This window comes from Somniosus microcephalus, unplaced genomic scaffold (genome assembly GCF_052327205.1).
Source record: "Somniosus microcephalus isolate GS21.2 unplaced genomic scaffold, FLI_Smic_1.0 unresolved_chr6, whole genome shotgun sequence".
Classification (NCBI taxonomy): domain Eukaryota; kingdom Metazoa; phylum Chordata; class Chondrichthyes; order Squaliformes; family Somniosidae; genus Somniosus; species Somniosus microcephalus.
The window spans coordinates 47,026,657-47,044,113 of record NW_028225184.1 but is presented as its reverse complement, the minus strand read 5'-3'; the positions used below and the strand labels follow the sequence as shown (position 1 = coordinate 47,044,113).

The window sequence follows — 17,457 nt, the reverse complement described above, 5'->3', positions numbered from 1 at the left end:
GTCTAAAAATCCTTGTAATGAGGCCGGTCTGACCCCCTTGTCCCCAATTATGGGTCCCATCTGATCCATCCAACTAGCACACAAAACCGCTCCATAATTAGCTTGATAGCAAAATACTGCAGATGATGGATATCCGAAATAAAACAGAAACTGCTGGAAAAACTCAGCAGGCCATGCAACATCGGTGGAGAGAAAATACAGTCAACGTTTCGGGTGATCCCTTTGTCATAATTAGATTGTTTGACATCCTTTTGTTCCGCCCACCACTTTATTTGGTCAACTACTGGGCTTGTTCCTTTCCACCCCTTTTCAATCATCTCACTTTGAAATTTCAAATTAACTTCTCGGACCTGTTGAATGACAGTAACACTGGTGGCCAAAGCCAGAACGCCCGGTGAAAGAGGTCTCCCCTCTTCACCCATGTGACCCGTATTAATTGTTACCTATATTCTTATATTCTATCTTAGCCTTTATCGGCACAAATGTATCACCTTATGCTCTAAATCAGAATTTTACATTTATGTCTAATCAAATCCGTCAGTCCGTGGTCTCCAGGAGGAATAATTTACTATGTGGGTAATTTAATACTGACTGGCTCAAACATGGTTTTAAGCCCCGATGGCGGACGAGCGAGTCTGTGTTCCTCCTAGAAGCCTTACTCTGACGTCTTTCCTTAGGACACGACGCGGTTCTCGCTTCAACCGTCAATTCCAGTGTCTTTTAACTCTTATGGTTCTTACCTGCAGTGTCCCACTTCTGACACCAACTGTTAGATTCGAAATTGGAGAAACCACAGACGGAGACAGAATTGAGGACAAGTTCAGCATTTATTAAAGCAATTAAAAGACTTATGCACAAGGGAGCGCCTCAGCTTCCTCAATCGAGTGGTGCACTCTCAAAGACCAATTAATTGGTTAATTCAAGTTATACAATACTATAAGCAATGCCCACCTACTACAGAATGGGGGCGCACACGTACAAACAGCATCACAACAATTACTCTTAAATGGTTTATGTGGTTGGTCACTCAACTCTCGGGCCCACCCCTTGAAATCAGGGGTGACTATGCTAGGCACAGATGTTAGCGTTTCATCCTACTCACCTTATTCCTGCTGTTATCTCTTCCCCATTGTAGGCATAGTTTATTGCTTGAGAAAAAATATCTTATCCTGAACTGTCGAACAAGCAGGGTGCATACAAAGCCCACAGTGATTCATCTATTCTGCGATTAGTACAATGTTAGTTGTTAATTTGTACCCTTATTTCCTGTGAGGACCGACCGTGCTTAGACAATGGTTCTACTGAGGGCTGTGAACACACATTCCGAAGTTTAATTCGTGAAGTGGCGTCTCGCAGTCTGCAAATGTGCAGGTTTCCTTGCATTTTACGATTCTCTTATCACTTCTATTTGTCTTTGATGCTTGAAATTCGACCTTGCTTGCCTTTCTGCTATCTGTTCCCAGCAGCATGTTGTCAGTCTTTGTTCTCAGCATTAATTAAAACCCATCCTTGAATCTAAAAGCTATTTCTTACAATCCCGTTCTTTGAGAGGGTTAACATCTTCAAGTATCCCAGAATTCATTGGGAACAAGCTGGATCTTTCACTAGTATCAGAATCGCAGCATAGTTATGTGGTAGCGTGGCCGTCCGGTCTAAGCCGCTAGATTCATGGTTCCAGCCTCTGTAAAGGCGGGGATTTGAATCCCAACGTTGACAAATATTGCGGCTTTCATCAATTTCGCCGCTTTAGCAACAACAATAAACCACGCAGTCAAGGCGGTTTCTTTTGTATTTTCTTCATGGGTCCCTATTAATCTTTCCCTTCAGTTGTTATTAAGATAGATTTGCAGAATTTCCTCTGGTCCATAATTGTCCTGAACCCAGCACCGAGCGCTGCCAACACCGTCACCCAACCAACTGAAATCAGCCGTTTCATTCACTCTTCTCCACACCTGCTGCGTCTCACTTATTCAGATATCCACCACTTTTACATTTTTGTTTCTTACATTTTTTATAATCTATCGACCGCGACCCCCTGTGCTGCCATTGTCGACCCACCATCCCTCCGCCGTTTCACCGTTCGCCCATCCAAACTTGCGGTGAAACAGCAGCTCCCATCTGCTCCTGTGCTCCAATCCGAATAACATAAAACGAATATTTTTTTCAATCCAACCTACCCAGACAGTGAAAGTTTCATTCAGGCAAGGATACGAGAAGGTCCATTCTGTATATACAGGTGGTGAGCTGGGCTCTGTGTTCAGGATGAGGGTCACTTGTGATTTTCATTCCATTAGTCTGAGAACGTGTGATCAGGAGGGCAAAACTTTCCCTGTTGTTCTCTCCTCTTATCATTATGGTAAATGTCAGGCTCAATGCAGCAGGAATAGTTCAAATGAGTGAGCGATAGAAGGAAGATCAAAATGTGCCGGCTATGCTCTGAATTTTATTCCCACAATTGGCTGATTTCTCACATATTCTCGTTTGAAACGGTTATCTTTCTTTTTTCTACCGTTGTTTCTTTCTTTCTTCCCTCAGGCTCTCTTTCTCCGCTCTCACTGACTCGCTAGCACCGGTTCTCCCGATTTTATTTGTTGTCCTCTTGCACTGTTTCCCCTCAGGCTCGCACGCTTTTCTCAGACTTGCATTGCCTGAGCGCCTTTCTCCACCTCAGGACGACCCATAGCGCTTTAGAAACAATGAAAGCCCACGGACAACCTCAGGATGCTCCAGTTCTCCAGCTTCAACCCTAACCACATTAATGAACCCATCACCTATGGACAAGCCCTGCAAATACACAGGATCTGCTCAGCCGAGGAGGAACGTGATGTACACCTACAGACGCTGAAAGACACCCTCGTAAGAACAGGATATGACGCTCGACTCGTCGATCGACAGTTCCCACTGGCCACAGCAAAAAATAGCATAGAACTACTCAGAAGACAAACATGGGACACAACCAACAGGGTACCCTTCATCGTCCAGTACTTCCCCGGAGCGGAGAAACTACGCCATGCACTTCGCAGCCTTCAACATGTCATTGATGATGATGAACACCTCGCTAAGGCCATCCCCACGCCTGCACTACTCACTTTCAAAGAGCCACCTAATCTCAAACAGACCATCGTTCGCAGCAAATTACCCAGCTTTCAGGAGAACAGCGACCAAGACACCACACAACACTGCCACAGCAAACTCTGCAAGACATGCCAGAGCATCAACACAGATACCATCATCACACGTGAGGACACCACCCACCAGGTACATGGTACATGCTCATGTGACTCGGCCAACATTGTCTACCTCATACGTTGCAGTAAAGGTTGCCCCGGTGCATGGTACATCGGCCAGACCATGCAGACACTGCGACAACGGATGAATGGACACCACACAACAATCACCAGGCAGGAGTGTTTCCTACCAGTCGGGGAACACTTCAGCAGTCAAGGACATTCAGCCTCCGATCTTCGGGTAAGCATTCTCCAAGGCGGCCTTCGAGACACATGAAAATGCAAAATCCTAGAGCAGAAACTGATAGACAAGTTCTGCACTCATGAGGACGTCCTCAACTGGGATCTTGGGTTCCTCTCACACTACATGTAACTCCACCTGACATAGGGTCATCCAGACTCGAGTCGTCGTTGACTTGTTCTCTCTACACAGGTGCGGCTGGACCTGCTGTGATTTCTAGCAAATAAAAATGTTTTTTTGTCTGTTTTTTGTTTTTCTTACAGACCCCAGCATCTGCAACATTTGAACCCTTGTGACCCCACCACATTGTTCTTTGATATAATGTTTTCCTGACTGACCTGTTTGGACACCACTCACATCTTTGATTGCTGTCATTATCTCTCTGCCAAGGTGTGATAAATGGCAGTTAGAAAGATTACCTGTAATCATCTGGCATTATTCTCTGACTATATAAGCTGTGCCTTTATGCATCTCTCCACTTCACCTGATGAAGGAGCAGCGCTCCAAAAGCTTGTGATTTCAAATAAAACTGTTGGACTATAACCTGGTGTTGTGTGACTTCTTACATATATTCAAGAAGGAGTTGGATATATTGCTTAAGGCTAAAGGGATCAAGGGTTTTGGGGATAAAGCAGGGACAGGGTACTGAATTTGGATGATCAGCCATGATCGCATTGAATGCCGGAGCAGGCTCGAGGGGACGAATGGCCTACTCCTGCTCCTTTCTTCTATGTTTCTATGTTTATCGCTTTCACTTCTGATCATTATTTGCAATGCAATAAGACATTGCAATTGCACCTCACTTCACATTGTAGCTGTCATTTGCAATTCAATTGCACATTGGAATTGAATATCGCTGCAACATAATCGTAATTTGTAATGCAATAGTACATTGCAGTGGAATATCACTTTGCAATATAATAGTAATTTGCTATGCAATATCACATTGCAATGGAATATCAATTTGCAATATAATTGACATTTGTAATGCAGTAGAACATTGCAATGGAGTATCACTTTGCAATATAACCGTCACTTGCAATGAAATAGGAATTTGCAAGGGAATATCGCTTTGTAGTATGATCGTCATTTGCAATGCAATAGAACATGTCAATGGAATATCACTTTGCAATATAAAAGTCATTTGCAATGCAATCAAACATTGCAATGGAACATAACCTTTCAATATAATAGTCATTGCAATGCAATGGAACTTTGCAAAGGAATATCACTTTGCTATATAATAGCAATTTGCAATGTAATTTAAAAATAAAATGGAATATCGCTTTGCCTCCTGACCATCATTACAGTGCAATAGGACTTTGCAATTGAACCTCATTTTGCATTGTAGCAGGCATTTGCAATGCAAATGCTCATTGCCATGGAATATCACTTTGCAAAATAATAGTAATTTGCAATACAATAGAATATTGCAATGGAATATCACTTTGCAATATGACAGTCATTTGCAATGCAATAGCACAATGCAATGGAGTATCACGTTCCAATATAATTGACATTTGCAATGCAATAGAAAATTGCAAGGATTATCACTTTGCAATATAATCGTAATTTGCAATTCAAAAGAACTTTGGAATGAAATATCACTTTGCAATATAATAGTCATGGCAAAGCAATGGAACATAGCAATGGAATATTACTTCGTAATATACTAGTAACTGCAATGCAATGGAACATTGCACTGGAATATCAGTTGGCCTTATAATCATCATTTGCAATGCAATAGAACATTGCAATGTAATATCGCTTTCTAATAAGATCGTCATTTGCAAAGCAATAGAAAATTGCAGTGGAATATCACTTTGCAATATAATCGTCATTTGCAATGCAATAGCACATTGCAATGGAATATCACTTAGCAGTATAATAGTCATTTGTAATGAAGTATGACATTGCAATGGATTATTAACTTGCAACATAATAGTCATTTGCAAAACAATATCACATTACAATATAATATCAGTTTGCAATATGATTGTCAATTGCAATGCTGTAGAACATTACAATGGATTAGCACTTTGCAAAATAATAGTTATCTGCAATGCAATAGCACATTGCAATGGAATATCACTTTTCAATATAATTGTCTTTTGAAATGCAATAGAGCATTGCAATGTAATTTTAACTTGCAATATTATATTAATTGCCTATGCAATAGGACGTTGCAATGGAATATCACTTTGCAACATAGTAGACATTTGCAATGCAACAGAACATTTTAATGGATTATCACGGCACTATAATTGTCATTTGCACTGCAATAGACCATTGCAATGGAAGATCACTTTGCAATATAATCTTCATTTGCGATGCAATCAAACATAGCAATGGAATATAAATTTGCAATATAATTGTCATTGCAATGCAATGGAACATTGCAATGGAATATCAGTTTGCAATATAATACTCATTTGCAATTTAAGAGAAAATTACAATTTAATACCGCTTTGACGTCTGATCGTCATTTGCAATGCAATAGGACTATATAAATGAACCTCACTTTGCATTGTAGCAGTCATTTCCAATGCAATTGCACATTGCAATGGAATATCACTGCAATATGATCGTCATTTGCAATGCAATAGAACATTTCAGTGGAATATCAATTTGCAAGGTAACAGTAATTTGCAATGCAATGGCACATTGCAATGGAATATCGCTTTGCAATAGAATTGATATTTGCAATGCAATAGAACATTGCACTGGAGTCTCACTGCAATATATTCGTCATTTGCAATGCAATAGAAGTTTGGAATGAAGTATCACTTTGCAATATAATAGACATTGCAATGCAATGGAACATTGCAATGGAATATTAATTTGCAATATACTAGTCACTGCAATGCAATGGAACACTGCACTGGAATATCGGTTTGAATTATAATAGTTATTAACAATGCAATAGAACATTGCAATGGAATATCACTTTGGAATATGATCGTCATTTGCAATGCAGTAGAATATTGCAATGGAACATTATTTTGCAATATAATCGTCATTTGCAATGCAATAGCACACTGCAATGGAATATCACTTTGCAGTATAATAGTCATTTGCAAAAAAATATCACGTCAATATAATATCGCTTTTCAATATTATCGTCATTTGCAATGCAATTGAACATTGCAATGGATTAGCGTGTTGCAAAATAATAGTAATTTGCAATGCAATAGCACGTTGCAATGGAGTATCACTTTACAATATAATTGTCATTTGAAATACCATGGAATTTTGCAATGTAATATCAGTTTGCTAGATAATAGTCATTTTCAATGCAATAGAGCTTTGCAATGGAATATTACTTTGCAACATTACATTTTTTGCAATGCAATGAAATATTGCAATGAAATATCAATTTAAGGGAATAGTCATTTGCAATGCAACAGAACAATGCAATGGAATAAGACATTGCAATGGAATATCACATTGCAACGTGGTGTTCATTGGCAATGTAACAGAACATTGCAAAGGAAAAGCACTGCAATATAATCGTCATTTTCAATGCAATAAAGCATTGGAATGGAATTTCATTTTGCAATATAATAGTCATTTGCAATGCAATATGACATTGCAATGGATTATTAACTTACAACATAATAATCAATTGCAGAACAAAGTCACATTGCAATACAATATCGCTTTGCAATAGTATCGTCATTTGCAATGCAGAACATTGCAATAGATTAGCGTGTTGCAAAATAATAGTAATCTGCAATGCAATAGCACATTGCAATGGAGTATCACTTTACAATATAATTGTCTTTTGAAATGCAATAGAACATTGCAATGGAATTTTAACTTGCAATATTATATTTCATTGCAATGCAATAGGACGTTGCAATGGAATGTCACTTTGCAACAAAGTAGTCATTTGCAATGCAACAGTACATTGTAATGGATTATCACTGCAATATAATCGTCATTTGCAAAGCAATAGAACATTGCAATGGAATAACACTTTGCAATACAATCGTCATTTGCAATGCAAACAATCATTGCAATGAAATATACATTTGCAATATAATAGTCATTTGCAATGTAATAGAAATTACAATGGAATATTGCTTTGACTCTGATCATCATTTGCAATGCAATAGGACTTTGCAATTGAACCTCACTCTGCATTGAAGCAGTCATTTGCAATGCAATTGCACATTGCAATGGAATATCACTGCAATATATTCGTCATTTGCAATGCAATAGAACATTGCAATGTAATATCACTGCAGTATATTCGTCATTTGCAATGTAATAGAACACTAAAATGAGTATCACTTTGCAATATAACAGTCGTTGCAATGCAATGGAACCTGGCAATGAATTTATAATTTGAAATATATATTAGTCATTGCAATGCAGTGGAAAATTGCAGTGCCATATCAGTTTGCAATATAATAGTCATTTGCAATGCAATAGCACTTTGCATTGGAATATCACTTTGCAATATAGCAATGAATATCACTGCCATATATTCGTCAGTTGCAATGCAATAGAACATTGCAATGGAATATCACATTGCAATAACATGATCATTTGCAATGCAAGACAGCATTGCAATGGAATATTAACTTACAGTGTTATGTTCATTGGCAATGCAATAGCACATTGCAATGGAATTTCGCTTTGCAATATGATCATCATTTGCAATTCAATGGAACATTTGAATGGGGTATCACTTTGCAATATAATAGTTATTGTAATGCAATGGAACACTCTAATGGAATATTACTCTGCAATATAACAATCATTGCAATACAATGGGATATGGCAATGAAATATTACTTTGAAATATATGTTAGTCATTGCAATGCAATAGCACTTTGCAATGGAATATCACTTTGCAATGTTGTATTCATTTTCAATGCCATTGCGCATTGCAGTGGAATTTCACGGCTATATAACCATCATTGGCAATGCAATATAACATTTCAATGGAATATTGCTTGGCAATATAATTGTCATTTTCAATGAAATAGGACATTGCAATGGATTATTAAATTGCAATATTATATTCATTTGCACTGCAATAACACATTGCAATGGAATATCGTTTTGCAATATGATCATCATTTGCAGAACAATAGGACATTGCAATGGAATATCACTTTGCAATAAAATAGGCATTGCAATGCAATGGAACATTGCAATGTAATAATTCTTTGCAACACAACAATCATTGCAATGCAATGAAACATTGCAATGGAATAACAGTTGGCAAGTGGTTAGCACTGTTGCCTCACAGCACCAGGGACCCGGCTTCGAATCCGGCCTCGGTTGACTGTCTGTGTGGAGTTTGCACATTCTCCCTGTGTTTGCGTGGATATTCTCCGGGTGCTCCGGTTTCCTCCCACAGTCCAAAGATGTGCGGGTAGGTTGATTGGCTATGATAAATTGACCCTTAGTGTTAGGGGGATTAAATACATGTGGTTATGTGGATAGGGTGGGATATGTGTTGGTGTAGGGGTTACGGGGATCGGGTGGGATATGTGTCGGTGCAGGCTCGATGGGCCGAAATGGCCTCTATCTGCACTGTGGGGTTTCTGTGATTCTGTGATTCTGTGAATATAATAGTCATTTGAAATACAATAGCACATTGCAATGGAATATCACTTTTCAATGTAATAGTCATTTGCAATGAAATACGACATTGCAATGGACTATTACCTTGCATTTTAAAAGTCATATGCAATACCAAAGCACCTTGCAATGGCATATCGCTTTGCAATATGATCGTCATTTGCAATACAATAGAACATTGCAATGAAATATCGCTTTGCAATATAATAGTCATTTGCAATTCAGCAGCGCATTGAAGTGGAATATCAGTGCAGGATAATCGTCATTTGCAATGCAATAGAACATTAGAATGGAATATCACTTCAAAATATTATAGTCATTTGCAATGCAATACAACATTGCAATGGAGTATTAACTTGCAATAAAATAGTCATTTGCAGAACAAAATCACATTGCAATATAAAATTGCTTTGCAATATGATCACCATTTGCAATGCAGTGGAACATTCCAATGGATTAGCGCATTGCAAAATAATAGTAATCTGCAATGTAATCGTACATTGCAATGGAGTATCACTTTACAATATAATTGTCATTTGAAATTCAATAGAACATTGCAATGGAATATCACTTTGCAGCAAAATAGTCATTTGCAATATAATAGAAAATTACAATGAATATCGCTTTGACTCTGATCGTCATTTGCAATGCAATAGGGCATTGCAATTGAACCTCACTTTACATTGAAACAGTCATTTGCAATTCAATTACACATTGCAATGGAATATCACTGCAATACAATCATCATTTGCAATTCAATAGAACATTGCAGTGGAATATCACTTTGCAATATAATAGTAATTTGCAATGCAATAGCACATTCCAATGGAATATCTCTTTGCAATATGATAATCATTTGCAATGCAATAGCACGTTGCCATGGAATATCCCATTGCAATATAATTGACATTTGCAATGCAATAGAGCATTGCAATGGTGTATCACTTTGCAATATAATTGTCATTGGCAATGCAATAGATCTTTGGAAAGAAATACCAATTTGCAACATAATAGTCATTGCAATGCGATGGAACATTGCAGTGGAATGTTACTTTGTAATGTAATAGTCATTGCAATGCAATGGATTATTGCACTGGAATATCGGTTTGCAATATAGTAGTCATTTGCAATGCAACAGAACATTGCAATGGAATAAGACATTGCAATGGAATATCACTTTGCAACATAGTATTCATTGGCAATGCAACAGCACCTTGCAATGGAATAGCTCTGCATAATAATCGTCCTTTGCAATGCAATAGAGCATGGTAATGGAATATGACTTTGCAATATAATTGTCATTGCAATGCATTGGAACCTTGCAATGGAATATCGCTTTGCAATATGATCATCATTTGCAATGCAATAGATCATTGAAATGGAATATCACTTTGCAATATTATATTCATTTGCAATGCAATAGAACATTGCAATGGAGTATCACTTTGCAATATAATAGTCATTACAATGCAATGGAACACTCTAATGGAATAATAACCTTCATTGCAATGTAATACAACAAGCAATGGAATATCCGTTAGCAATAAATAGTCATTTTCAATGCAATAGAACATTACAGTGGAATATCACTGCAATATAATCGTCATTTGCAATGCAATAGAACATTGCAATGGAAAATCACTTTGCAATATCATTGTCATTGCAATGCAATGGAACATTGCAGTGGAATATCATTTTGCAATACCATAGCTAATTGCAATGCAATAGCATATTTTAATAGAATTTCACTTTGCAATATAATTGTCATTGCAATGCAATGGAACATTGCAATGGAATATCATTTAGCAATACCATTGCTATTTGCAATGCAATAGCATATTTTAATGGAATATTACTTTGCAATATAATAGTCATTTGCAATGCAATAGAACATTGAAATATATGTTAGGCATTTCAATGCAATGGAGCATTGCAATGCAATAGCACTTTGCAATGGTATATCACTTTGCAACATAGTATTCATTTTCAATAGCATAGCACATTGCAGTGGAATTTCACTGCAGTATAACCATCTTTGGCAATGCAAAATAACATTGGAATGGAATATCGCTTTGCAATATAATAGTCATTTGCAATGTAATAGGACATTGCAATGGATTATTGAATTGCAATATTATATTCATTTGCAAAATAATAGCACATTGCAATGGAATATTGTTTTGCTTAATGATCGTCATTTGCAAAACAATAGGACATTGCAATGGAATGCCACTTTGCAATAAAATAGTGATTGCAATGCAATGGAACATTGCAATGGAATATTACTTTGCAACATATCAGTCGTTGCAATGCAATGAAACATTGCAATGGAATAACAGTTGGCAATATAATAATCATTTGAAAAGCAATAGCACATTGCAAAGGAATATCACTTTGCAATATAATAGTCATTTGCAATGCAATACCACATTGCAATGGACTATTACCTTGTAATTTAAAAGTCATATGCAAGAGAAAAGCACATTGCAATGGTATATTGCTTTCCAATATGATCGTCATTTGCAATGCAATAGAATATTGCAATGAAATATCGCTTTGCAATATAATAGTCATTTGCAATGCAACAGGGCATTGAAGTGGAATATCACTGCAGTATAATCGTCATTTCCAATTGCAATAGAATATTGCAGTGGAATATCACTTCGAAATATAATAGTCATTGCAATGCAAAAGAACATTGCAATGGAATATCACTTTGCAATATAATAGTCAATTGCAATGCAATAGCAAAATTGCAATGGAATATCACTTTGCAATATAATAGTCATTTGCAATGCAATAGGAAAATTGCAATGGAATATCACTTTGCAATAAAATAGTCATTTGCAATGCAATAGAGCATTGCAATGGGATGTCAGTTTGCAATATAATAATGATTTGCAATTCAACAGAACATTGCAATGAAATATCACATTGCAATATGATCATCATTTGCAAAGCAGTAGGACTTTGCAATGTAATATCGCTTTGCAATAAAGTAGTACTTTGCAGTGGAATTACACATTGCAATGGAATATCACTGCAATATAATCGTCATTTGCAATGCAATAGAACATTGCAATAGAATATCGCCTTGCAATATAATAGTCAGTTGCAATGCAATGGAACATTGCAATGCAAGTGAACATTGCAATGTAATATCACTTTGCAATACCGTAGTCACTTGCAGTGCAGTAGCAAATTGAAAAGGAATATCTTTTCGAAATATAATAGTCATTTCAATGGAATGGAATATCGCTTTGCAATACGTTCGGCATCTAAAATATTCATTGATGGGATGTGGGCATCGCTGGCTGGCTAGGTCTGCATTTAATGCCCATCACTAATTGTCCTTGAGAAGATGGTGGTGAGCCGCCTTCTTGAACCGCTGCAGTCCATATGGTGTAGGTACACCCACAATGCTGTTAGGAAGGGATTTCCAGGATTTTGGCCCAGCGACAGTGAAGGAATGGCGATACAGGCCCAAGTCAGGACGGTGTGTGGCTTGGAGGGGAAGTTGTAGGTGGTGAAGTTCCCATGCGTCTGCTGCCCTTGTCCTTCTAAATGGTAGAGGTCATGTGTTTTGAAGGTGCTGTTGAAGGAGCTTTGGCGAGTTGCTGCAGTGCATCTTGTAGATGGTACACACTGCAGCCACAGTGTGCCGGTGGTGGAGGGAGTGAATGTTGAAGGTGGTGGATGGAGTGCCAATCAAGTGGGCTGCTTTTTCCTTAATGGTGTCTAGCTTCTTGAGTGTTGTTGGAGCTGCACTCATCCAGGCAAGTCGGGAGTATTCCATCACATTCCTGACTTGTGCCTTGTAGATGGAGGAAAGGCTATGGGGAGTCAGGAGGTGAGACACTCACCACAGAATTCCCAGCCTCTGGCCTGCTCTTGTAGCCATAGTATTTATATGGCTGGTCCAGTTCAGTTTCTGATCAATGGTAACCCCCAGGATGTTGATAGTGGGGGATTCTGCGATGATAATGCCATTGAATGTCAAGGGGAGATGGTTAGAGTCTCGCGTGTTGGAGGTCATCATTGCCTGGCACTTGTGTGGTGTGAATGTTACTTGCCACTTCTCAGCCCAAGCCTGAATATTGTCCAGGTCTTGTTGCATATGGACACAGACTGCGTCAGTATCTGATGAGTCTTGAATGGTGCTGAACAGTGTGCAATCATCAGCGAACATCCCCACTTCTGACCTTAAGATGGAGGGAAGGTCATTGATGAAAAAGCTGAAGATGGTTGGACCTAGGACACTGCCCTGAAGAACTCCTGCAATTATGTCATGTGATTGAGATGAATGACCTGCAACAACCACAGCCAACTTCCTTTGTGCTAGGTATGATTCCAACCAATGGAGAGTTTTCCCCTTGATTCCCATTGACTTCAATTTTGCTAGGGCTCCTTGCTACTACACTTGATCAAATGCTGCCTTGATGTCCAGGGCAGTCACACTCACCTCACCTCACCTCACAATATTACATTGCAATGGAATATCACTTTGCAATATAGTATTCATTTGCAATGCAATAGAAAATTGCAGTGGGATATCAGTTTGCAATATATTAATGATTTACAATGCAATAAAACATTGCAATGAAATATCACATTGCAATATGTTCATCATTTGCAAAGCAGTCGGACTTTGCAATGGAACATCACTTTGCAATACAGCAGTCATTTGCAATGCAATTGCATATTGCCATGGAATATCACTGCAATATAATCGTCATTTGCAATGCAATACAACATTGCAATATAATATCACCTTGCAATATAATAGTCGGTTGCAATGCAATAGCACATTGCAATGGAATATTACCTTGCTGTTTGATCATCATTTGCAATGCAATAGAACATTGCAATGGAATATCACTTTGCAGTATAAAAGTCATTGCAATGCAATGGAACTTTGCTTTGGAATATCAGTTTGCAGCATAATCGTCATTTGCAATGCAATAGAAAATTTCAATGGAATGTCACTGCTGTATAATCATCATTTTTAATGCAATAGAGCATTGCAATTAAATATCAATCTGCAATATAATAGTCATCTGCTTTGCAATTGTACATTGCAATGGAATATCACTGAAAAATAATTGTCATTTTCAATGCAATAGAACATTGCAATGTAATATTGCCCTGCAATGTGCTCATCATTTGCAATGCAGCAGAACATTGCAATGCATTATCACTGCAATTTATTTGACAATTGTAGTGAAGTAGCAGATTGCAATGGAACATTGCTTTGCAATATGACCATCATTTGCAATGCAAAATACATTGCAATGGAATACCACTTTGCAATACAATAACCATTTGCATTGCAGTAGCAGGTTGCAATGGAAGATCACTTTGCAAAATAACAGTCATTTGAAATGCAATAGAACATTGCAATGAAATATCACTTTGCAATATAATAGTCATTTGCAATGCAATAGAACATTGCAATGGAATATCACTGCAAAATATTCATCACTTGTATTGCAACTGCACATTGCAATGGAATACAGCTTTGCAATATGATCGTCATTTGCAATGCAACATAATTTGCAAAGGAATATCACTTTGCAATATAATAGCCATTTGCAATGCAATAGAACATTGCAATGCAAGTGAACATTGCAATGTAATATCACTTTGCAATACAGTAGTCACTTGCAGTGCAGTAGCACATTGAAAAGGAATATCTCTTGGAAATATCATAGTCATTTCAAATGCATTAGCACACTGCAATGGAATATCGCTTTGCAATACTTTCGGCATTAAAAAAAAAATATTCTTTGATGGGATGTGGGCATCGCTGGCTGCCTAGGTCTGCATTTAATGCCCATCCCTAATTGCCCTTGAGAAGATGGTGGTGAGCAGCCTTCTTGAACCGCTGCAGTCCATATGGTGTAGGTACACCCACAATGCTGTTAGGAAGGGAGTTCCAGGATTTTGGTCCAGCGACAGTGAAGGAATGGCGATACAGGTCCATGTCAGGATGGTGTGTGGCTTGGAGGGGAAGTTGTAGGTGGTGAAGTTCCCATGCGTCTGCTGCCCTTGTCCTTCTAAGTGGTAGAGGTCATGTGTTTGGAAGGTGCTGTTGAAGGAGCTTTGGCGAGTTGCTGCAGTGCATCTTGTAGATGGTACACACTGCAGCCACAGTGTGCCAGTGGTAGAGGGAGTGAATGTTGAAGGTGGTGGATGGAGTGCCAATCAAGTGGGCTGCTTTTTCCTGAATGTTGTCCAGCTTCTTGAGTGTTGTTGGAGCTGCACTCATCCAGGCAAGTGGAGAATATTCCATCACATTCCTGACTTGTGCCTTGTAGATGGTGGAAAGGCTTTGGGGAGTCAGGAGGTGAGACACTCGCCACAGTATTCCCAACCTCTGGCCTGCTCTTGTAGCCACAGTATTTATATGGCTGGTCCAGTTCAGTTTCTGCTCAATGGTAACCCCCAGGATGTTGATAGTGGGGGATTCTGCGATGATAATGCAATTGAATGTCAAGTGGAGATGGTTAGACTCTCACCTGTTGGAGATGGTCATTGCCTGGCACTTGTGTGGTGCGAAAGTTACTTGCCACTTGTCAGCCCAAGTCTGAATATTGTACAGGTCTTGTTGCATATGGACACGGATTGCGTCAGTATCTGACGAGTCTTGCATGGTGCTGAACAGTGTGCAATCATCAGCAAACATCCCCACTTCTGACCTTCTGATGGAGGGAAGGTCATTGATGAAACAGCTGAAGATGGTTGGGCCTAGGACACTGCCCTAATGACCTCCTGCAATTATGTCATGTGATTGAGATGAATGACCTGCAACAATCACAGCCAACTTCCTTTGTGCTAGGTATGATTCCAACCAATGGAGAGCTTTCCCCTTGATTCTCATTGACTTCACTTTTGCTAGGGCTCCTTGCTACCACACTTGATCAAATGCTGCCTTGATGTCAAGGGCAGTCACTCTCACCTTACCTCACCTCAAAATATTACATTGCAATGGAATATCACTTTGCATTATAGTATTCATTTGCAATGCAATAGAACATTGCAATAGGATATCAGTTTGCAATATATTAATGATTTACAATGCAATAGAACATTGCAATGAAATATCGCATTGCAATATGTTCATCATTTGCAAAGCAGTCGGACTTTGCAATGGAACATCACTTTGCAATACAGTAGTCATTTGCAATGCAATATAACATTGCAATGGAATATCGCTTTGCAATATAATAGTCATTTGCAATGTAATAGGACATTGCAATGGATTATTGAATTGCAATATTATATTCATTTGCACTGCAATAACACATTGCAATGGAATATTATTTTGCAATATGATCGTCATTTGCAAAACAATAGGACATTGCAATGGAATATCACTTTGCAATAAAATAGTGATTGCAATGCAATGGAACATTGCAATGGAATATTACTTTGCAGCATAACAGTCATTGCAATGCAATGAAACTTTGCAATGGAATATCAGTTGGCAGTATAACAATCATTTGAAATGCAATAGCACATTGCAATGGAATATCACTTTGCAATATAATAGTCACTTGCAATGCAATACGACATTGCAATGGACTATTACCTTGCAATTTAAAGTCATATGCAAGAAAAAACACATTGCAACGGTATATCGCTTTCCAATATGATCGTCATTTGCAATGCAATAGAATATTGCAATGAAATATCGCTTTGCAATATAATAGTCATTTGCAATGCAACAGTGCATTGAAGTGGAATATCACGGCAGTATAATCGTCATTTCCAATTGCAATAGAATATTGCAGTGGAATATAACTTCGAAATATAATAGTCATTGCAATGGAATATCAATTTGCATTATAATAGTCATTTGCAATGCAATAGATCAAGCAATGGAATATCACTTTGCAATATAAGAGTCAATTGCAATGCAATAGCAAAATTGCAATGGAATATCACTTTGCAATAAAATAGTCATTTGCAATGCAACAGAGCATTGCAATGGGATATCAGTTTGCAATATAATAATGATTTGCAATTCAACAGAACATTGCAATGAAATATCGCATTGCAATATGATCATCATTTGCAAAGCAGTAGGACTTTGCAATGTAATATCGCTTTGCAATAAAGTAGCCATTTGCAGTGGAATTACATATTACAATGGAATATCACTGCAATATAATTGTCATTTGCAATGCAATAGAACATTGCAATAGAATATCACCTTGCAATATAATAGACAGTTGCAATGCAAAAGCACATTGCATGGGATTATTGCCTTGCAATTTGGTCATTTGCAATACAATGGAACATTGCAATGGAATATCACTTTGCATTTTAATAGCAATTTGAAATGTTAATGCACATTGAAATGGAATATCAGTGCAGTATAATCGTCAT

At 38.0% G+C, this 17,457-nt stretch overlaps 1 protein-coding gene across 1 annotated transcript; it reads left to right on the top strand.

The window, feature by feature from the left end:
* Positions 1-2,721: 2,721 nt before the first annotated feature.
* On the top strand, positions 2,722-3,504 carry LOC147087264 (uncharacterized). The gene has a single exon (XM_085978117.1). The coding sequence runs from the start codon at positions 2,722-2,724 to the stop codon at positions 3,502-3,504; it is 783 nt and encodes a 260-aa protein (XP_085834243.1).
* The last annotated feature ends 13,953 nt before the right edge of the window (positions 3,505-17,457 follow it).